We start from the raw sequence: 23,785 nt of genomic DNA on the forward strand, positions 1-23,785 counted from the left end.
TTTCTTCTAAAAACAAACTTTGTTGTATTATTTTCATGTTATCACTGTAAAGCTGCTTTGAAACAACCTGTATTGTAAAAAGCGCTATATAAATAAAGGTGACTTGACTTGACTATGTTCACTAGGATACTTGTTGAAACACGCACTTTTTTTAAATGGCTCAATTCAGTATTCACGCGCTGTCTGAGTCACAGCTTTCTTTTGCTTTTGCGCACAGAAACTTCCCACACCACTTGCGAATCACAAATTGAGTTAAAACTTTTGCTTCTTGCGCTTGCATGTTTAAATTGGCACGCCTTAAACTTTCGATGCAGCGCTGGTCCATCAATCCGAGCGTCGTTCATGTCAACATTGCATTGTTAGAATTCGTAAAAATTTTACTGGTGATTGACACTGTTTCATATACTCTCCAACATTGATTTTTACTCGCGAGTTTTGGCAAGTGTTAATTTTAGGACGTATTAATTATTCAGCTTAATAAAAAAATAAAAAAACAATGTCTTGAACATTATAAGTGGATCTTTATAAGTGGATCTAAAAAATGATGACATGGTCCCTTTAAATAAATGCTTATTTAATATAATCTTTGTGGTTCCCGAGAGATCCCGAGATCCCGATCCCGCCTCTCTCTCGGGTCTGGCCTTGACGAGGCGAGGGGGCTTGCGTGTTCCAGTGACCCTGGAGAGCGATACCGTCGGGAGCTCGCTCCTGGTAGGGTCACCCTAGGCGGGCCGGTCTCCAGGGTAGGTTCCAGACAAACAAAGACCCCAGCATGTCGGTACGCTGTGAGGTGGCAGCCCCACCAACCGACTATCCTGCGGAGGGCTAACAACCCACCCAGGAGAAACCCTTTTGTTACGAAACCGATCAGAGAAAGTAGCCGGACTGCCCAACACGGTAACGGACCCCAGCCTGCCCCCGACCAACGAGTACAGATCAACCTTCGTCTCAGGACCCGAGTCGCCACATGGAATGTCCAGACACTCCTTCGCCCCGGAGCTGCCACCCTGCTGTCCCGAGAGCTCTGCCGTTATAACATCTCCTTGGCAGGGCTCTATGAAGTTCGATGGCACGGCAATGGCGAAACAACAGCAGGTGACCATTGCTATTTCTGGAGTGGCCCCGAGAGACGGACAGGCCTTTATGGCGTGGCACTTGCCATCCCAAAGGCCCTCCGCAAGTCCCTCATCAGCTGGACACCCCTGAGCGACAGATTACTGTCGGCCCGCTTTCTCCACCAACACGGCAAGATGACAGTAATCGTTGCTTATGCCCCCACCGATGTTGCTGATGAGGATGCGAAGGATGCCTTCTTTGACCAACTCCATCAGGCTGTTGGCCAAGCCTCACCACACGACGACATCACCATCATCCTCACCGATGCCAACGCCACTCTGTCTAGCAGTGATCGGTCCACAGGCTCACCTGTCGGCACAACCTTTGCTGACAGGTCCACAAACGACAACGGTAACCGCCTTCTCCTTCTCTGCCACCACAACAACCTCTGCATTGCTGAGACCTGGTTTCCCCGGAAGCTTATCCATCACTGGACATGGTACAGCCCAGATGGCAGAACCAGGAAAGCACTGGACCATATTCTCATCTCTCGACGCTGGAAGCCGTTTGTCACCAACTGCCGTGTGTACCGAGGAGCAGAGCTTGGCAACACAGACCATCGCCTGCTGGTGGCCCAGCTCAAGTTAAAGCTGCGAGCCAACCAGCACACCAAGACTCAGCCTCGCCTGGACTCCTCCCTACTCAGTGATCCAAACATCGCCACAGACTTCAGTTGTGCCATCCGCCGCACCTTTGATAACCTGGCTACCGAAAAGGTGAACAACTGGCAGACCTTCAAGGAAAGTGTCATCCAGTCAGCTCACAATGTCTTCGGATGCTTTCGACCTTCCCCGAAAAAGCCTTGGATATCGGAGAGGACACTCAACATCATCGACCGGCGGCGTGAGGCCCGGCTCCGAGGTGACCTGACGGAGTATCAGCGACTGAACCACCAGCGCAATGTGGCTATAGCCGAGGATAGGGAGAAGTTCTGGCAAGCAGAAGCTAAACACCTAGAGTCCGCGGCCAATAACAACAATATGAGCCGTGTCTTCAGTCTGCTGCGCCAAGCCCGTAATGGCCCACGCATCAAGACAACCCTGGTGAAAGATTCTGATGGCAACCTTATATCAACTGAAGCAAACTGCCTCGAACGCTGGAAAGAGCACTTCAGCCTCCTCCTGCAGCACGGTACCTCCCCGGCTGATCCCGCCATCTCATCGGCCACTAACGCTGCAGCCCCTAGTGCTGTCTGCAGTACAGACCCTGTCACACCTGAAGAAGTCAGAGCCGCTCTTGAAAAACTTAACAACAGGAAAGCCCCCGGCATCTGTGCAATAACCGCTGAGATGCTAAAATCAGGCGGTGAAAGCATCGTCGAGTGGCTTACCCACATATTCAATGAGGTGTGGGAGGCAGAGAGGCTTCCCAGCGACTGGACCAGAGGAGTCATCTTGCCCTTCTGGAAACGTAAGGGTGACAGGCTAGTCTGCGGCAACCACAGAGGCATTACCCTTCTCTCCATCCCCGGCAAGCTCTTTACCAGGATCTTGCTCACTCGTGCTCTCCCAGCCATCAGAAGCAGCCGCCGTCCCCAGCAGGCTGGCTTCATGCCTAACCGCTCCACAACAGACCAAATCTCCGCCGTTCGCTTGCTGATAGAGAAGACCTATGAATTCCGTAAAGATCGCCATCTTTACATCGGGTTCATAGATCTGAAGGCTGCCTTTGACACCGTTTGCCACACTTCACTGTGGAGTATTCTACATGCCCTTGGAGCACCACCCAAGATTGTTGCCCTGTTCAAGCTGCTTTATAGCAACGCTCAGAGCTGTGTCCGCATCAACGGCAGAGACTCAGACTGGTTTCCCATCTCCAGTGGCGTTCGCCAGGGCTGCGTGGCTGCTCCTGACCTCTTCAACTGCATCATTGACCATCTGATGTCCAGGGTTTGTGAGCGGGTCCCCGGAGTGTCCTTCGGCAGTTACCACCTGACTGACCTGGAGTACGCTGACGACACCATCCTGCTCAGCACGTCCTACAGCCAGCTGAGAGACGCTCTGGGTATATACAGTGAAGAGGCTGAGAAGCTTGGCCTTCAGGTGAGCTGGACGAAAACCAAGTTCATGTATGTCGGTGATAGACCGCATCCACCTTCCCTGCGGCTTGGCAATAACATTGTAGAGCCTGTCAAGAACTTTGTGTATCTGGGATCCATAGTGACAGACAACGGGGACCTAAAACCAGAGATTACCCGCAGAAGAGCCCTGGCTGCGTCAGCCCTGCAGTCCCTCTGGAAACCACTCTGGCGGCACCAGACCATCTCACGCAAGACGAAGCTCCGGATTTACAACTCAGCAGTACTCTCCATCCTGCTTTATGGCTCGGAGACTTGGCCCTTAAATAAGACACTGGCTGCAAGATTAGATGGCTTCGATAGCAGGGCTCTCAGAACCATCGAGAACATCAGGTGGCCCCAGCGGGTTTCCAATCAAGTGCTTAGAGCCCGCACGTGCCAGCCCAGAGCATCCTGCCTGGCTGCGCAACGTCGCACCCGCTGGTTCGGCCATGTCCTCCGGCTCCCTCCTGACCATCCGACGAGAGCCATTCTCCAGTTTGATCCGAGGGCCGCAGGCTGGAGACGACCACGAGGTAGACCCCGGACCCGATGGCTTGAAGTCCTTGCGGGCGACCTCCAACAACATGGAGTTGCTGTGGAGGATGCAGAGCAGCTGGCACAAGACCGTCATCACTGGAAACAACTGGTTCATCTGGTCGGCTCTACGCAGAGGGATGGGACGCCTCCCTACCCATCGCAGGAGCCAAAATAGAATAGAATAGGTTATGTAAAAAAATTTTTTTTTTAATTTGCATGCAGAGTCAGTCTCTGTTCTCATTTCCTTTCTTGTTTTATTGCAAAGATTCAGGTAAATCTTGAAACTTGAAGGAACAGTTACCCAAAAACAAATTCAATAATCTAAAGAATTCTATCATCATTATTTACTCACCCTCATGTTGGGTATTGTTTTGTTTTTTTAAATATGATGTGACCCCTTTAAATAAATGCTTTCAAAGAATAGAAAATAATAAAAGCTTTTAAACATTCCAGATCTATGACAAAACTTAGAAGTGAAAATGCAAAGGCCTACTTTTAAAGTTCAAGGAAGACGACGATGAAGGTATACAAGGTTTATTAGATAAATATTACAAGGATAATAGCCAACGTGCGATACATAACAGTACATAACAGGGAGCAAGAACTGAACTCAAGCACAAACTTAAATACACAAAGATAATTAACTAAAAGAGAACAAAGGAACACATGTGACGAGTGAAAACCAACACAAACACAGATGGTGACACTATTGTGCTTCCTGAAATAAACTGTTTAAAATCTCTATCTACATGGTTGACTAGACTAGAGCCAGCATATGGACAATAATAATGATAATAATAATAATAAAATTAGGTGCATGACAGCCCTATTCATGGATATTTAGGTGAAAGAAGCTATTCTTGTATTATTAGAAAAGATTAAAGGTCAATCTTAAAACTTATAGAAACTTAGAAATAGTTGCCTAAAACAGATTATATTACTTACCCTCATGTCGGTCCAGACAAAGTCATATAAACTGCTATTTTTACAGTGGAACACAAAAGGACAATTTTGAAGAATCTTTATGGAGCTGTTTTCATCTTTTCATAGTCATCATGAAAGCTCCAAAAAGGCCAAAAATGGTATAACAGTAACATAAGTAGGCCATATGGCCATATGTGCGATAAATTCAAGACTTCTGGAGTAGCTTTAGATGTTAAACACTTGTTTTTACTCACTGATACCATTTCCATAGACTGAAGTTATGAATTGTGCGAAAATACTGCAGCAAAATGTTGTTGACACTACAATGCCATTGATGTGCAGGATGGAAAATGTTTTTAAGTAGCAGAGGGGAACAACACAAACCACTGTCACTCGTAACTTAAATCTTACACACACACACACACACACAAATTCATTTTAATTTTTAAATGTACACTCTTTCTGTGCCTGGTTGCGGTTTCATTGTGATTGCGATGATCATGGTAAGCTGAGGTGAGTCCATACACATTTTGGTGTGACATTTGTGTGATTTTATCAAATGTTATGTGAATCCTAACTTGTGAAAATGTGAAAAGAAAAGTGATATTTATTTTATAAACCTTCACAAATTCACAAATGTAAATTTTCTAAATGCAATCTTCTTTTTTTAAGATTAAAACTTGAAATAAACATGTATTTTGAATCTATTCAGTTCTCTAAAAACTTAAAAGCTATTTAAGGACTTGTAAGACTGAAGGAACTTAATATGGACTGAAGGACTCTGGAGTATTGTATTTATGACAATGACAATAATTGTTGTTAATGTTTTTGTGGAGGTTTTCTTTCTTTTTTCTTCTACAAGCAGTTAATAAATATATAAATAAGAAAAAGAAAGACTTTTTTTTTTGTCCCAGCGCTAATTCACACAAACCATTTTTAATATCATACTAAAATGAGCACCAGAATCAAACTATAGATTGTAGCGTTTTAATATTCTAGCAGCTAATGTTTTTGCCTATTCTTCATAGTGCAAAACAATGTCGGCATCACAAGGAAGCAAAAACACAAATATGGAACCATGGGATATTTTTGATGACAACATTATCCAGGTAATTTAGCTCAACTCAGCTCAGCATTATACAGTCAGTCACATAACGTATGAAAACACAAGATTTTTCTGTGAAACTTTTCGAAGACCAAAAAACCACATCCATCCATCATAAAAGTGAGTTATTAACCCCCCGGAGCCGTATTAATTACTTTTTATGATGGATAGATGTGCTTTTTTAGGCTTCAAAATTTCAGGTACCGTTCACTCCCATTATAAAGCTTGGAAGAGCCAGGATATTTTTTTTAAATATAACTCTGATTGTGTTTGGCTGAAAGAAGAAAGTCATATACACCTAGAATGGCTTGAGGGTGGGTAAATTATGGGGTACATTTTTGGGTGAATTAACCCTTTAATACTTTCTATATATTTGCAGTATTCAGAAAAGTTAACAAATTATACAGAAATAAAGGGAAAATAAACCTGTCATGCTCCATCACATTCTCTATCTTATTCTGGAATGTGAAAATTGGCTTTATGAGTGTTTTACAGACTTTGTGACAGAACTTTCTCTCTTTCTCGTGATTGACCCCAGGGCAGCGGCTCGGCAGTGGTGGACATGGAGAATATGGACAACACCTCGGGCTCCAGCTTCGAGGAAATGGTAGAGATGCATCAGCGCATGGAGGAGGAGGAGGAGGAGGAAACGGAAGAGGAGGAAGAGGAGGAGGAAGAGGAGGAGGAGGAGGAGGAAGAGGAGGAGGAGGAAGAGGAGGTGATGGAAGAGGAGGACGTGGAGGAGGAGGAGGAGGAAGAGAAGGAGGAAGAGGAGGTGACAGAGGAGGAGGACGTGGAGGAGGAGACGGAAGAGGCAGCCGCTACTGACGAGGACAACAGAGAATATGGAGAGTTCCTCGGGATGAAGCATAGACAGTATATAAACTGGACACAGTGGATTGGATTCAATGGAGACAAGTGAAGTCAATTAGAAGCTCTCACTTCCTGATGGTCGAGCGTGCTGCGCAGACTCAAACTGAGCTTGACGACGTAGATGTGACGTGAGCAACCCGTCTGTCTTCTAGTAGCTGTGCCGAGTGAAATCTGAATCATTCCCTTTCCGAAACTTGCAGAGACGGAAAGTGTGAGGAGGTGTCCATGAGCTAGGAGCAGGAGAAACTTTTGCTAAGTATTCTGATTAATTACTTTGTCATTTTGCCTCCACGTCCCCCCGATTGCCTGCGAGCTTCTCCTCCTGTCCATACGGTAATCTCTCTACTGTGCGACAGAGAGTCGCGTGGTTATGACGCAATCGTTAGCCTATTTTTACAAAAATTGCTTCTACGGGGCCATAACGTAAGATACAAGGTAATGGAGCATTTTGATATGTCACAGGTCGGGGTGGAGCGCCAGCGGGCCGCCCACCCCTCCGCCCGCATGCCGCCCCTGAGGAGCTGACCGTGGACACAAAGGAGGCAGACACAGAATTAAAAATAAATATTCTTTATTAAATAATAAAAACAATATAAAGTCCCTTCCACATCCTCTTTTCTTCGGGAGCAGGTTCTTCCAGCATCAGCAGGCTCTTCCAGCATCAGCCGGCTCTTCACTAGCCTCAGGCTCTTCCAGCATTAACAGGCTCTTCCAGTATCAGCAGGCTCTTCCAGCATTAGCAGGCCCTTCCGGCATTAGCCGGCTCTAGCATCAGCAGGCTCTTCCGGCATCAGCAGGCCCTTCCAGCGTTAGCCGGCTCTTCACTAGCCTCAGGCTCTTCCAGCATTAACAGGCTCTTCCAGCATCAGCAGGCTCTTCCAGCATTAACGGGCTCTTCCAGCATCAGCAGGCTCTTCCAGCATTAGCAGGCTCTTCCAGCATTAGCAGGCTCTTCACTAGCCTCAGGCTCTTCCAGCATTAACGGGCTCTTCCAGCATCAGCAGGCTCTTCCAGCATTAGCAGGCCCTTCCGGCATTAGCCGGTTCTTCACTAGCCTCCGGCAGAGAGTGGAAGATACATGTAACTCACAGCGTCAGCAGATTCTTCAAGCGTTAGCAGGGTCTTCACTGGACTCAGGCAGAGAGAGGAATGAATACATGTAACTCACAGCATTAGCAGGTTCTTCACTGGACTCAGACAGAGGGAGGAATAGACACGTGTAACTCACAGCATTAGCAGGCTCTTCAAGCATTAGCAGGCTCTTCACTGGACTCAGACAGAGGGAGGAATAGACACGTGTAACTCACAGCATTAGCAGGCTCTTCAAGCATTAGCAGGCTCTTCAAGCATTAGCAGGCTCTTCAAGCATTAGCAGGCTCTTCAAGCATTAGCAGGCTCTTCAAGCATTAGCAGGCTCTTCAAGCATTAGCAGGCTCTTCAAGCATTAGCAGGCTCTTCAAGCATTAGCAGGCTCTTCAAGCATTAGCAGGCTCTTCAAGCATTAGCAGGCTCTTCAAGCATTAGCAGGCTCTTCAAGCATTAGCAGGCTCTTCAAGCATTAGCAGGCTCTTCAAGCATTAGCAGGCTCTTCAAGCATTAGCAGGCTCTTCAAGCATTAGCAGGCTCTTCAAGCATTAGCAGGCTCTTCAAGCATTAGCAGGCTCTTCAAGCATTAGCAGGCTCTTCAAGCATTAGCAGGCTCTTCAAGCATTAGCAGGCTCTTCAAGCATTAGCAGGCTCTTCAAGCATTAGCGGGCTCTTCAAGCATTAGCGGGCTCTTCAAGCATTAGCGGGCTCTTCAAGCATTAGCGGGCTCTTCAAGCATTAGCGGGCTCTTCAAGCATTAGCGGGCTCTTCAAGCATTAGCGGGCTCTTCAAGCATTAGCGGGCTCTTCAAGCATTAGCGGGCTCTTCCAGCATTAGCGGGCTCTTCCAGCATTCACAGAGCCGGGCGGTCTCAAATGGTAAGTTTGGGCGCTTGATATATCAGAACCGTGTGAATCGTCACTTCAGGCACTGCATTCCACTCGCACACCGTGCATTCGGGCCAGCACTCACCCACCGGTCTTTCTCCCACCAGATCGACTCTCGTCTCTCACACGGGCTCCACTTCTCTCAGAGACAGTCAAACGGATGTAGTAATCGTCACTTTCAGTGAAGGAAGAACAAAGGTTGGAGATAGATCATTAATTCACTCGGTGTAATAGTTCACTCGTGCCACACGCTTTCCAGACTCTCCACACCACTTCAGTGTCAGTGCATATAAACAACGGATCAAATACTCATCACTTTGCGTCTCTCCCACCGCTGACAATATTCCTTGGGTTTCTGTTGACAACCACTTCACTCTCCTCTGTCCATTTCTCAGCTTCAGTCTTCGCTCATTTCACAGCCCAGCCTCAAATCCAAACAACCCGCCGAAAAGAACACAGTATCTCACGAAAAGAGAACCACCCTCACGGGAGGAGAACCCCCAGGCGGGGAGGAGAACCACCCCACAGTCTCTCTTCACTGGCTTTTTATACTCTCTCAGCTGCTGGCAGAGCCTCACCCAAACTCCCAGTAAATTACTCACACCTGTTGTCAATCTGTCATTTGGGGTTGTCATGGCAACAGACGCACACACACAGGCCTGGGAGCGGTGTTACTCAAAAGTGTCCCAACGGAAACACTACTCTAAGGGAAATGAGTTCCGCATTTTGTCACACCGTGACAGATACATTTTCGTGTTTCTTTAGAAATAAATAATGGACAAATGGAGTCTTTAAACGCCTCAGATGTAAAGTTATTCGCTGTCAAAGTGACGCCAAAATGAATGGGAGTCAATGGAATGCTAACAGCAGGTGATGGTCCGCTAATCAATGGTGGCGCCCGGGGAAGCTTCAATATTTTATGAAACCCTGCCCCCCTGGGATGAAGGGCTTGAAGGGACAGTTGGGCAGACATGTTGCTGATGAGGTGAGACAGAGGGAGGGCTAGAAACTTGATTGACATGTGAGGCCTGTTTACACCTGGTGTTAATATGCGTTTTGGTCGATCGGATCACAAGTGGACGACACTAAGTACAGGTGTAAACGGGGTCTAAAACATTTTGAGCTTGTCCACTTTTAACCACTTCCAGAGGAAGAAAACACATTCAACCGGATTGTTTTCGTAGTGTAAACGCTCATGTGATCAAATGTGTTGAAACAGCAACAAAAGACCGTCTACTCTGCGCCTACTGACCTAATGCGTGAACATTATGGGAAGCGCACTAGCCTGACGGGATTCAAACTTTATCGGCTCAAGACCCAAGTTTGGTTTGAAGATGAAAAATGTATCAAGCACAATGTTCTCTCACCATCATCGTTATTTGTTCATCGTTCTATCATTTGCATCATTTATTTGTTGGAAACACACATTAAATGTTCGACTTGTCGGAGTCGGGCTTTAACAACAGCATAAACTGTGTGCATTGCCCTGAGATTCTTTGCAAGTCCCTTATGGAACAAAAATATATGGGAATATACTGCAAATTCTAATGTGATATATTACATAACGTTATGAAATCTCTTGAATAAAGACCCTGACCTTGGTTCAAATCTTTCAGCAGATCAGCCTGGTATGCTTTCAACACAGCCATTGTGTGCAAGGCATCACCAGCCAGACCCGCCGTCGCGTATGCCCTGCCATTAAAGCGTGATGTTTGTGAAGGCAGGGCCGGAGCACTTAGAGGATCTCATGTTCTCTAGGCGCCCCTTTTATACTTTCATCGAAACGCGAGAATGATTCTGATTTTATTACATTCAGTGTAAACAAAGATTGATAATGGATAGTGTTGTAGGCTATATCCGGTAACAAGGTGGCGCTGTTGAGGCTCGCTGAGACACTGCTTTCCAATATGTACATAACAAACATGCATATAATTTGCAGCCATCAGAGAGCCTCTATCAATATCTAGGAGACGACCGGACCTTAAAGATGTCCTGAAACCTCTCGCTGTAGTCCCTGGCTGAATCCGAAATCGCTCCCTATACCCTCAAATAGGGCGTTATTTGAGGGGACAGCCATTTGTAGTGTCCAAAACCATAGTGGACATTATTGAGTGCACTTATTCAATCCCACTCTGCACTGCAACAACGAGTGTAAAACCGATGTATGCTCAACGGCTGTCCGAAATCCTCCGTTATGAGGTTTGATCGACAGTTTGATCCAATGGAGTTATGAGGTTTAGTCACAAGCTCTTTTCAGTAGGTTTAATTGGTCAGTATTCACAAAAGAGGTAAAGGCTAAACAATAGTAATCAATTATGGGGGGTTATTTATCTCTCTCTCTTTTTTTTTTTTTTTTGCTTATTTTATCTGTAAAAGAAAACTTGCCTAATAATTATGCACACCTGAATACAAGGCGTTTTTCATTTCCAGCTTTCATGAACAATTATATATCACTTATAAATGATTCAATACAAAATGAATAGTAGTTATTAAGATTAATGTGGTTTGGAATTGGTAAAATGTGCCTGGAGAAAAAAAATATGATCAGAAAATCAACGTGCCTAATTATTCTGGGCCGTCATTTTTTTAAACGCATGTGACTTGAGGCCGAGCTCTAATTGGTTTGTTTCAGATTGGCCTTGTGTCAGACCCTCCCACTTTTGATTTCAGCGAATCAAAGTTATTTTTTATATTTTTGTCTTGTGTGTGATTGGACCGTTCTCGACTTTCAAGGTAAAACCAGCCGCAATATCTCTGAGTTTAAAATCGGTTTTATCTTTACAAAATCCTTTCTCAGGGCGTTCAAACGAAGAAAAAATAAGGATGCGATGTAAGCATTGCCTTTTATTGTTTTAGCTGTTTGCTGTTTCAAAGTCCTGTCACGTAAGCGTTGTGGGCAATGACACAGAAGGTAAATGAAACAATGCAGTTTAACTTGAGGCGATCGTCGGTGTTCAAGCACAATGGCTTGTGTTGATGATATATAGTTATACAATGGACATGTCTCTTTTTTACAGTTTTTAAGTGTCTCTTTATGGAAGTATTAATATATGTACTATATAAAAGTAGACAGTTAATATAGTGCCTCTTCTTCAGTTGGACATACATTCTGTCATGTCTGCAACTTGACAAATATGTTGTCAATATCATTAAAATAAAAAATTCATGGTCTGTAAGTTTTTGCAAACTCATTCTTGGGCTTTATTCAACTTTATGAAACTTTAATGAATGTATATGCTATTTTGACTACAAGTTATTGAACAATTTTCATAGTCTTTTAATTTGCTGTTCTGTGGCTCCCTCTGGTGGACGACATTAGTATTCGTCTCTGAATCGCATTGACATAAATGTCTAAATACTTTTTTGAACATTACAATTTTTAGGGGTTCAAGCATGAAATGCTGAAACCCTATTGTTATTGTAAGGATTTTTATTATTATTATTATTTTCCCCTAAAACGCATCGTGCAGACCAAACCGTAAGAGCTGGAACCTTGAAAGTTGGCCAAATGATAGTGCTCAATTTGGGGAGAACCTATCAAAATATGGCCCAGATTGGCCAATAGGTGGTGCTATAATGACCACATTTACTAAATTGGTCATAACTCATACATAGTTTGTCCTAGAGGCTCAAATTTAGCATCACTGTGATCCCTGGCTCCAGACGAACAACATGGCTATCTCCAAATCCCGATTTGAGCAAAAAAAAATTTATATGGCCACTTTTGTCCAAAGCCTACTTTGGCAAACTAGTCCCTGGTTTTTGGTCCAATCGGAACCAGACCAGTCTAGGACAATTCTCTGGACTCTCTAGATCAATAATTATTGAAAAAAAGTTGAACTTTTGCATTTGCCTGGCTGTAACAGGGTCATTTAGGAAAGGGGAGGGACAAAAAACACTCAAAAGCCTATACAACCTAAGGGAAAACACCAAACTTCACAAAAATCGATGGACATATGTGTCCTAACATGGTGAAGAAGCATGCCAAGTTTCGTGAAGATCGGACAATAGGTGGCGCTATAACTGGCAAAAACGTCTCTTCTTATTAGGGGTTCAAGCATGAAATGCTGAAACCCTATTGTTATTGTAAGGATTTTTATTAGGGGTTCAAGCATGAAATGCTGAAACCCTATTGTAATTGTACTGATTTTTAGGGGTTCAAGCACGAAGTGCTGAAACCCTATTGTAATTGTACTGATTTTTATTATTATTATTATTATTATTATTATTATTCTTCTGCCGTAAAACGCATCGTGCAGCCCAAACCATAAGAGCTGAAACCTTGAAACTTGGCCAAATGATAGTGCTCAATTTGGGGAAAACCTATCAAAATATGGCCCAGATTGGCCAATAGGTGGTGCTATAATGACCACATTTACTAAATTGGTCATAACTCCTACATAGTTTGTCCTAGAGGCTCAATTTTAGCATCACTGTGATCCCTGGCTCCAGACGAACAACCTGGCTATCTCCAAATCTCGATTTGAGCAAAAAAAAATTTATATGGCCACTTTTGTCCAAAGCCTACTTTGGCCAACTAGTCCCTGGTTTTTGGTCCAATCAGAACAAGACCAGTCTAGGCCAATTCTCTGGACTCTCTAGATAAATAATTATCGAAAAAAAGTTGAATATTTTCATTTGCCTGGCTGTAACAGGGTCATTTAGGAAAGTGGAGGGACAAAAAACACTCAAAAGCCTATACAACCTAAGGGAAAACACCAAACTTCACAAAAATCGATGGACATATGTGTCCTAACATGGTGAAGAAGCATGCCAAGTTTCGTGAAGATCGGACAATTTTTATTAGGGGTTCAAGCACGAAGTGCTGAAACCCTATTGTAATTGTACTGATTTTTATTATTAGGGGTTCAAGCATGAAATGCTGAAACCCTATTGTAATTGTGCTGATTTTTATTATTATTATTATTCTTCTGCCGTAAAACGCATCGTGCAGCCCAAACCGTAAGTGCTAGAGACTTGAAACTTTGCCAGAAGGTAGTACAAAAATCGAGGAGAGGTTCAGAGAGTATGATCCCGATTGGCCCATAGGTGGCGCTATAGTGCAAAAAACAAAAAAAAATCACGTTTTTGCTTAAATCTCCTTAACCCTTTGTCACAGACTCAAGTGTCTTATATCACTGTAATCCTTGTCTCAAGACGGACAAAATGTATATCTTCAATTTCATTTCCGGTATGCAAATTTTTCCGCCATTTTGAATTTTGTCCAAAACCTACTTTTGCGAACTAGTAGAGGTTTTTTTTGGCCAATCGGAACCAAACCAGTGCAGAAATGTTCTCTGGAGTCTGATTATCAATAATTATCGAAAAAAAGTTGAAATTTCGATCCACGGTTGCTAAGGGGCGTCAAAACGTTCGCAGGAGGCGGAGCCAGTTTACTAAAATGGTTATAATTCATGAACGAAATTAGATATTTTCACCAAACTCGGAACACATGTGTATGAGTTCAATCTGGGGTCACAGTAAAAAAATCGCGACGATTGAACACTAGGTGGCGTTATAACATGAAAAATACATGAAAAGGGCTATAACCACCTGACCGTTAGTCCAATTGACTTGAAAATTGGCATGCAGTCTCTTGGTCCAGGGTGCCATGTATGTCTATGAGGACATTGGTGTATCTAAAAAAACATGGCCGCCATCGGCCAATGAAGTTGAGCACCTATTAGACAAGGTTAACGGAGGCCGATCGGAACAAAACTCGATGGGCATGTTCAACTCATGGCCCTAGAGGTCTGTAAGAATTTTGAAAGAAATCGGCCACTAGTTGGCGCTAACGAGTTTTATGGCTCTGTAATCACGTGGTGTTAAACTTATTGTCACATTATGCCTATCATTTGATAGATCTGCTCATGCTGAACAACTTTGCCTCAAGAACCACTACTGTCAATCAAACCGTTCATTAAATATTTGCAAACATGTTAAAAACCTACTTTTGCGAACTAGTCCCTGGTTTTTCACCCAATCAGAACCAGACCAGTCTAGGACAATTCCCTGGACTCTCTAGATCAATAATTATCGAAAAAAAGTTGAAATTTTGCATTTGGATGGCTGTAATTGGGTCATTTAGAAAATGGGCGTGGCAGAATATACTAAAAAGCCTATAAATCCTAAATGAAAACTCAGAACTTCACAAAAATTGATGAGCATATGTGACATAACAAGCTAAAGAAGCATGGAAATTTTTATGGAGATCGGACCATAGGTGGCGCTATAACTGTCAAAAAGCTTTAAAACCATATATTTCCTATAACCTATATATATATCATATAATGTTTATAAAATAATGTTAAAAACCAGTGCAGTACAAATCTCTGGACTCTATAGATCAATAATTATCAGAAAAAGTATAAAAAATAACAGTTAAAAAAGAAAATGAATAACATTGGCATATTAAGCCAATAAGTGGTATTTTACTGCCCCCTGCTGCCATTTCATCATACTACTCCCTAATATTGTTATATCATTCATATTTAGACTTTATAAAATCATTATTTTAACATTTACAATCACATTTTGTCAAAACTCATCTATTGGAGTATTATTATTGACAATTGTGTCACACTGTCTGTCTGAGATATGGAAATTGAAAACGAAAGTAAAACGGCATTTAGGCCACGCCCCCCCAGTACAAATTCATTCATAACTCGAAAACGGAAAGTCGTTGCGCGCTCAAATTTTGATGGTAAGGTCCTCTCCACGCTCTTGATCGAAACGTGTCATCGCGGGCCTCGGGAGCGCGCCCCCCACGAATCGCAAATTCGTGGGACCCCCGATTTTGAACGGCCGAAACTCCCGACCCAGACCACCCCGAACCTTGTATGAGAGCTCGTTGGAAAGGGCCAGTTCTTGGCTAGCTTCGATTCAAATGTGGTGTAATTTGCCCTGGGCTTTCCAGAGATAAAAGCCCCAATAGATATGCCTTTGAACGGTCATATTTCCGGGCTCCAATCTCCCAAAAACACCGCGATGGTCTCATTCAACAGGGCTCCTCAAGAACTATCTATGCTCTGAATTTCAGAATTTTTCGCCTTCTGGTTCCCGAGATATAAGTGAAAAACCAAATTCCCATTCATTCATTCAAACACTTCAACTGTAAGATGGAGGCTGTAATTCCACTGTTGTCAACTAGAGGGAGCAGCAGTATTAGACATAGTATTAGACATAGTATTAATCTTTTTATCAGCTTTCAGCTTTGGCCAACAAACAAATGATTAAAGCTATTTTTTTATTATTATTATTATTGGACTGATAATATAGATCACAATGAAATATATGAAATGGTTAGACCATTAAAATATTTTTTCACAATAACACATCCTAAAGACATTGAAAACATATTTGTATGTGTGTGTGTGTGTGTGTGTGTGTGTGTGTGTGTGTGTAAGCATGCATTATTGAGTTAACATGGAAAACACTTATATTACAATAACTATTATAACACAATCATATTTTGTCAGTGTTTATCACTTCATTTGCACTGACACTTCACATAATTGCTAGTAATGTGGTAAATCACGCTAGAAACATGGTAAATCATAGTAAATAATTGATGGTCTCATTCAACAGGGCTCCTCAAGCACTATCTATGCTCTGAGTTTCAGAATTTTTCGCCTTCTGGTTCCCGAGATATAAGTGAAAAACCAAATTCCCATTCATTAATTCATTCAATCACTTCAACTGTAAGACGGAAGCTGAAATACCACTGTCCACTAGAGGGAGCAGCAGTATTGCATATGATCTTTTCATTCGTTTTCAGTATTGGGAAACAAACAAATGCTTTAAAAAGCAATCTTTTTTTCTTTTTTTTTTCTTTTCTTTTTTATATTATTAGATCACAAAGGAATTCTAATAGACCAATAAATATATTTTCTCAATAACATATTCTAAAACATTAAAAACATATTTGTATTTGTGTATGTTTATTTCTCTCTCTGTGTGTGTATGTGTGTGTGTGTGTGTGTGTGTGTGTGTGTGTGTGTGTGTGTGTGTGTGTGTGTGTGTGTGTGTGTGTGTGTGTGTGTGTGTGTGTGTGTGTGTGTAAGCATGCATTATTGAGTTAACATGGAAAAACTGGTTTGCTTTAGTCCAGAAAACAGGTGAAAATCATGAAGTTTAAAGTGAAAGTGAGCCAATAAGTGGTCTTCTACTGCCCTCTGCTGGCCATTCTACTTATTAATGAAGTCTTTTCACATGTGCTCACATTCATATTTAGACTCTAAAAATCACTTATATAACAATAACTATTATAACACAATCAGATTTTGTCAGTGTTTATCACTTCATTTGCACTGACACTTCACATAATTGCTGGAACCATGGTAAATCATAGTAAATAATACTATAATGTGGTGTATCAAGGTAAACCATGGTAAACTATGGTAAATCATGTTAGAATGTGGTATATCATGGTAAATCATGCTAGAACAGGGTAAATCATGGTAAACTATGATAAATCATGATAAACTATGGTAAACCATGCTAGAATCACAGTAAACAATGGTAAATCATACTAGAATGTAGTATATCATGGTAAATCATGCTAGAATATGGTAAATCAAGGTAAACTAAGATAAAATCATGGTAAACTATGTAAATCATGCTAGAATCATAGTAAATAATACTAGAATGTGGTAAATTATTGTGGGAGGAGCCTATTTTACTAAAATGGCTATAACTCAAGAAGTAAATTATATATCTTCACCAAACTCAGTACACATGTGTATGGGTTCAATTTGAGGTCACAGTAAACAATTTTATGGAGATCGGTCCATAGATGGCACTATAACTGCTATAAAAAGCTTTAAAACCATATATTTCCTTTGGTACATTGCCTGTATTGGCTGTAAATGGTCTTTTCCATCTATTATGTCAGTGGTTACATGCTTGCTAAATAAAACTTAATAACTTTTGATGCTTTTGTGCTTAAAGGCCTTAAATGCTTGAACCCCGCTAAATGCTGCTTGCAGCTTTAATTTATATATATATTTTGTATTACTGATATAATAATAATATACACACATCAAACTCAAATTCACTGATTCGTGGTACCTTATTTCATGCTTTAACATATCACATTTTTAGCTAAGCCGTTAAGATACATTATTATTATAACATTCAGTCCTGATTCAGTTTGTTTCCTGATTCGATGTGCGGTCACGCGCTCTGCTCACGCGCGCGACTTCAGGTATTTCGAATAATTTGTGTTGCTAAAGCGACGCGTGATTTGAATTCGTTATTGCGACGTGTTATGAATTCTGTCTGCAAATATCTACAAATCGCTAGATCACTTTCTGCTGGTTGAGACTGAATATTTGCTGTGCTGATCTTGCGATTTTGAACTGTTTGGAGGATTTCAGAGAGGATACTTTTATTCTAGAAGGAGATCGGAGGATATAATCATTGACATAGTTTTATTTATAGTTTTATCATATTATTTCTGAGGACACTTCTATTTGATTGTTCTTTTCTGATTTTAGAGGGAGTTTGGAGGTTTTTTTTGTTGTTGTTGTTTTATTGGGAGGGGTATTTCTGAGGAGAATTGTATTTTATTGTATTGGGTTTTTTTTTACAGTTTGAAGGATGATGCCAGGCCCGAGCCGGGAGATTATTCCTGGATATTTAACCCCTCTGTCTTGTGAGTTTGTTTCTGTGTCCACAGGTCCGGCTCAGAGGAAGAGAGAGGTGCAGAGGCCAGAATCAGATGATGGACGTCCGTCCACTTCACCATGCAAATGCTCTCGCAGAGGTCAGAATAGGCTTTTATTAAACTTCATAAATTATTTGTCATTGAAAATAGAAAGTTGCATTTTTTTTGGGTGTAACCACTGACATTGATTATTAATATTATTAGAAATGTTCCAAGAGTGGATGTGTCCTCCACTGCCAGGTCAAGTTCCCGTCGAGCCAATGAAGACTTCAAACGTCCCGACTTCTCAAGGTGCAATGGAGGATGTGAACAAGAGCTCCACAGGTGAGACTGAAATAAGGCAGAATGATGACTGCTTAAAATAGAAAGTTAATTTTTTTTGGGTGTGAGACCACTGACATTGATTATTAATATTATAAAAAATGTCTGGTATATTCCAGCCTCAGGCAGATCCAGTGGAGCTGCTTACACAGATTCTCCACCGGGCATCATTTCCACACCATCTTTGTCCCACTGCGTGAGGGATGTGGTGCGGCGGTATTGTGGGTCGTCGTCGAGTTGTAGCAGCACAGGCTCCATCGTCGAGAAGAGGAGCAGTAACAACAGATCTGAGAGCCAACATGAACAGGGCAGTGACGGAAACAGAAGTTTGTCCAGATCCAACAGCTTCCAAGAGTGGACGTGTCCTCCACTGCCTGGTCAAGTTCCCGTCGAGACTTCAGACGTCCCGACTGCTCCGGGTGCCATGGAGGATGTGATCAAGAGCTCGACAGGTGAGACTGAAATAAGGCGGAATGATGACTGCTTAAAATAGAAAGTTGCATTTTTTTGGGTGTGAGACCACTGACATTGATTATTAATATTATTAGAAATGTGCCAAGAGTGGATGTGTCCTCCACTGCCTGGTCAAGTTCCCGTCGAGCCAGTGAAGACTTCAAACATCCCGACTGCTCCGGGTGCCATGGAGGATGTGATCAAGAGCTCCACAGGTGAGACTGAAATAAGGCAGAATGGTGACTGCTTAAAATGTTTGACAAGTTAAGGTCTGGTCACATTTACTGTTTCTGTTTGCATGGTCAAATACTGACAAAATTGTGTCAAAATGGCTGTTGTGACCAGTATTCATGTAAACAGAGTGGGTTAAGTTATGTCTTTAATAAGACATTGCTGTATTTAATAAAAATCAATGTTTATTTAAATATATTATATTTCATAAAAAATAAATGTGAAATATATTTTAAGACATGATGGCTCATATGACCTTTACCATTGCCAGAACTGTGCCAAATGAGGCCTGGAAATGTATGCTCTCTTTTTAATAAAAGATCAAGTAAAATAACAAAAAAATCATTATCGTGAAATAAAATGATTATTACTTAATATTGTGAAAAAAATGTTGGTCACCGCTAAGGGACATTTATGCAGGTATTATGCAGAAACATGGAGTCGTCAGGCGGATAGCTTGGAAATATTTGCATTACTTTGGATTTGTGACATTAAAGATAAGAATTTAACAGTAAAATGGAAGTTATATCATTGTTAAATGTGAGGTCAGAGATGTTTCTAATTTTTATTTTATTTATTTTTTTAGAAAAACCTACAAAACACAAGAAGATGGAAAGAATTCGTTCGTTCATCAGGAACTTGTGGAGGAGTCTGTCCCGCTGCTGTTCTGGCAGTAAATCTGTGGATGTTGTGGAGCGTTTCGTTCCTCCACTAGATCTGGACTCAAATCATGGTAAATCTGCAGTCATTATTGTTTTAAACAGTATTATCGTCTTGTTTTCCACTAAAGATATCTTGAGGCTTGTTTTCAGAGAATATTAAAATAATTTTTTCGACCTGCACTGATATTTCTAATATAAAACAAAGGATCTAGTAAGCTCATATATTTCTCATATTTTTCTGTTTGTTTTTCAGACTCCTTTGAGTCTCGGGAGAGATGATTGGATCCGGAGGATTCGGAAGAGTGTTCGAGGGAACACGCAAATTTGATGGCAAAAAGGTTTTTGCTGATTTTGCTGAATTGTATAAACATTTTGCTCTTGCACGCATCAAAACATATTTAATACACATGGTTTAATACTTAGAAGCTCAAATCGTAAATGTTATGTGCACGGTCAGGCGCTTGAATGCTGTTACTGTTATTGAATACCGTTTCTTTTTTCATTTTTGCAGGTTGCCATCAAGCGGATGCGCAAGACTTGCAACGATCTTTCTCTTGCTATTGTAAGTTGGCCAAAAGCTGAATGTGTATTTAGTTGTTTAAGTGCTGATTACTGTAGTCAATACACCTGTAGGAAGCATTAGGTGTAAATGTAATAGACAAACAAGCCTGGAAAGGCTCTGTTGATCGTATCTACAAAGATCAAAGAAAAGTACCTTTAAAAATGAAGTTTTCTTCAGATTTTTACCCAGCTAATCTTCTGTCTTCTTTTCTTTTCTCTAGCCTGGGTGTCCCGAACCTCTCATTACAGAAGTGGCTCTGCTGCTAACGAATGGAGTATCCCGAACCCTGCGAGAGCGTGCTGGACTTTATCAATCGGAATCCTCAACTGGACGAAACAACCGCACGGGTCATCATGCGACAGGCTGTGCTGGCAGTGCAACACTGCATTGATCATGACGTTTTTCACAATGATGTTCATGCACACAATTTCCTGTTGAAGAAGGATGTAATGACTTGCTGATTATTTGACACTTTGAAAAAATTGCTCAACAATGCACAAATGTCTTTCTTACAGGAGTCCTGGATTACTGCCCTCCTGAAGTCTTCACAGAACCTCGATTTCACGCCATCCCAGCAAATGTGTGGGCTCTAGGAGTGTTGCTGTACGAGATGGTGAACGCATGTCCTCCTTTTCACAATCCAGCGGAAATCAAAGAAGCCAAAGTTACATTTCAGAACACCAGCTTATCCAACGGTGAGTGAATGATATTGATGACATCGATAAACACACACATAAAGCAAAAGGCTCAGTACAGACACAGTTAAAGTTGAAGTGTGTAAAATTCTTGATATATAGTTAAATACTATAAGAAATGTAGCTTTAGTCACAGAAGTGAAAGCCAAAATTCACTGCATTTCTACTTTCGGAGATTAAACAGGTCATGAACTCGTCAAAGTGAACAGATCATTGTGATGCTACACGCTATAAAGCATGCTTTAATACCATACAGCATCATCATGCATCCGTTCAGATAGACAAATGTTCATAAAGACAAATGCAACACAGTTAAAAGTATTCCTAATATGTTGGACCTGAAACATGCCTTCACAAGAACCAGTAAGAGCTGCGTTTGTGATGTTTGAGTTGGGGATGACGTGATGACGTAGGTTTTTTAAAATAAGCTTTATTTTGTAATTTCGCAATGTGCCACTAGTGCAGAAGAAAATACATACTTCACCTTTAAAGTAAAGATAAAGAACACTTTACCTTATATTAATCATGTTTCAGATGCTGTTTTCATAGATGCCAACATTAGTGTCACATGGTCATGACTAACCAGCTCTCTCTCTCCTTGATAAAATGTGTACAGAATGCAGTGATCTGATTAGCCAGTGCCTAACCCTGGATCCAACTAAACGCCCGACGTTAGAGCAGATCTTACAACATGAGTGGATTAGAAATGATCTACTGTAGGATGGAGAACTTCAGGAGATTCACTCGATCAGTGATTTCAGGTGTGAGGAAGAGTAACAGACAGAGTAGGATTATTAGCATTTGTCTTCAATTCTGGATTATTTGTAGTGAGGTTTTCAAATTTTTGTTCATTGTAATGTTCTTTTTATAGTCAAGTCACCTTCATTTATATATATATATATATTAGTATATTATTTTCACCAATTGTGTCACTTAATGATTTATTAATTTTTTTATTCAGTAGTTTCTGACTCTAAACACGCTGAAGAAGAGAAGGCTGAGTTCAGAAGGAAGCTCCAGACCTGGTTTCCTGGGATTGAAGGTAAGAACATCATTCAGCGCCACAACAACAAAAGATACTGTTTTCTTTTAGATTATTAATATATTATTTCCACCAATTGTATCTTAATTATTATTTTTCATTTCACCAGTATCTGAATCCAAACCAAGTGAAGAAGAGAAGGCTGACTTTAAGAGAAAACACAAGACTTGGTTTCCTGACCTCCGAGATAAAAACTTCAGCCAGGGCCGCACCATAGACACTAAGTTTCCTTTCGTGGTCACACCGAGTTACGTCCTGACGACCAATGGGGTTTCGCTTAGAAAACAAGCCACGTTTTATAATACTCGAAGCTGAGAGGCTTTCTAAGCGAAACCCCATTGGTCGTCACAACGTAACGTCTCCGTTCCCTACTCAGGGAACGAGGGTTACATACATAACCGAGACGATTTCTCTTAAACATTTAGGATACTCGTTCATTTGTTTTTTTCCCCAGAAATAAATTCTTGAACGTAAAAATTTGTTCTCTCTTAATATTGATTATTTCCATCAATTGTGTCTTAATGATTTTTTATTCCTCCAGTATCTGACTCTAAACCAAGTGAAGAAGAGAAAGCTGAATTCAAGAGAAAACGCAGGACTTGGTTTCCTGACCTCCTGACCTCAGGGTAATTGTCGAAAATGATCTCTTATTATGATCAATTATTTTCAGTTTTATTAAAAACAAACAAACACGGTCTTCAACTAAGCTACTTTGTTTGTTATCCTCTATTTAGAATACTTTGTATATTTCAGTAAAATTCATAGACTCCTCATGGTAAAACAAGTGAAGTGATATGTCTTTTTTACCTCCTTCCAGCTTATTAAACCTGATTATGTCTATTTCTTCAAAAGGAAAATGTAGGTGCAAGTCAGCGAAGTCCATGGAAAAAGCGGAGCATGCCTAAGGATACCAGCGAATGAACAAGGGAACGAAGCATCACCAACATTTGTACTTTGGCCTGAACAACATATTAAAGTCACCATGAAATGGACAATTCTTGTTTTTATTGAATATTGCAATAAAGAACTAATAATTTATTAGAAATGATTTATCCATGCACATCATATATATATATATATAAATTACCGTGCCCTCGTCCCAAGGACGCAAAACTGAGAACCGCTTAGAGAAAACTGCATTGTATACACACACATAGGACCACTCCCACCATCACAATGCAATGGACATTGTGCAGGGGTGATTTTTTTCCAAATTAATCAAGGCTAGAAATTATGAGCAAAAAGTCAGAATTGCAGGATATAAGAAGTTTAGAAATGTGAATTGTGAGATAAAAAGGCGCAATTACCTTTTATTATGTGGCGGAAACAAGCTTCTATACATCACTGAATTAAAACAGCTGAAGAAACTAAGAGGTGGATCCTGTAAAATCTTTTATTAGCTTTATTATAATATCATCATCAACATCATATTCTGAGAGTAGAAAACCAGCTCCAATCTCAGAGTCTTGCTCACATGAGGCATTCTTACAAATCAATTAGTGGTACATTTTTTTTTAAAACATTCAAATCAGACAATCTCAAAATCTGTCTCTTAATGTTTTATA

The 23,785-nt window shown here is 41.2% G+C and overlaps 2 protein-coding genes across 2 annotated transcripts in view; both read left to right on the forward strand.

Moving 5' to 3' along the window:
- LOC309487106 (serine/threonine-protein kinase pim-2-like) overlaps window positions 1–22,830 on the forward strand; it is an 89,550-nt gene extending 66,720 nt beyond the window's left edge. The window contains exons 3-5 of the mRNA XM_082154653.1: window positions 20,999–21,178; window positions 22,140–22,220; window positions 22,330–22,830. Of these exons, the coding sequence (XP_082010779.1) occupies window positions 20,999–21,178; window positions 22,140–22,220; window positions 22,330–22,535 (467 nt within the window). The 3' untranslated portion in view covers window positions 22,536–22,830. The remainder of the gene's footprint in view (window positions 1–20,998; window positions 21,179–22,139; window positions 22,221–22,329) is intronic.
- LOC309485996 (uncharacterized protein) lies at window positions 5,639–7,053 on the forward strand. Its single transcript, XM_082153043.1, has one exon. The coding sequence runs from the start codon at window positions 6,304–6,306 to the stop codon at window positions 6,661–6,663; it is 360 nt and encodes a 119-aa protein (XP_082009169.1). The 5' UTR covers window positions 5,639–6,303; the 3' UTR covers window positions 6,664–7,053.
- Window positions 22,831–23,785: the final 955 nt, after the last annotated feature.

The sequence above is a fragment of the Leuciscus leuciscus genome, assembly GCF_965113295.1.
Source record: "Leuciscus leuciscus genome assembly, chromosome: 22".
NCBI lineage: Eukaryota > Metazoa > Chordata > Actinopteri > Cypriniformes > Leuciscidae > Leuciscus > Leuciscus leuciscus.

Excerpts from the sequence above, each read along its gene's own strand:
- LOC309485996 (XM_082153043.1), top strand. The coding sequence starts at position 6,304 with ATGGAGAATATGGACAACACCTCGGGCTCCAGCTTCGAGGAAATGGTA.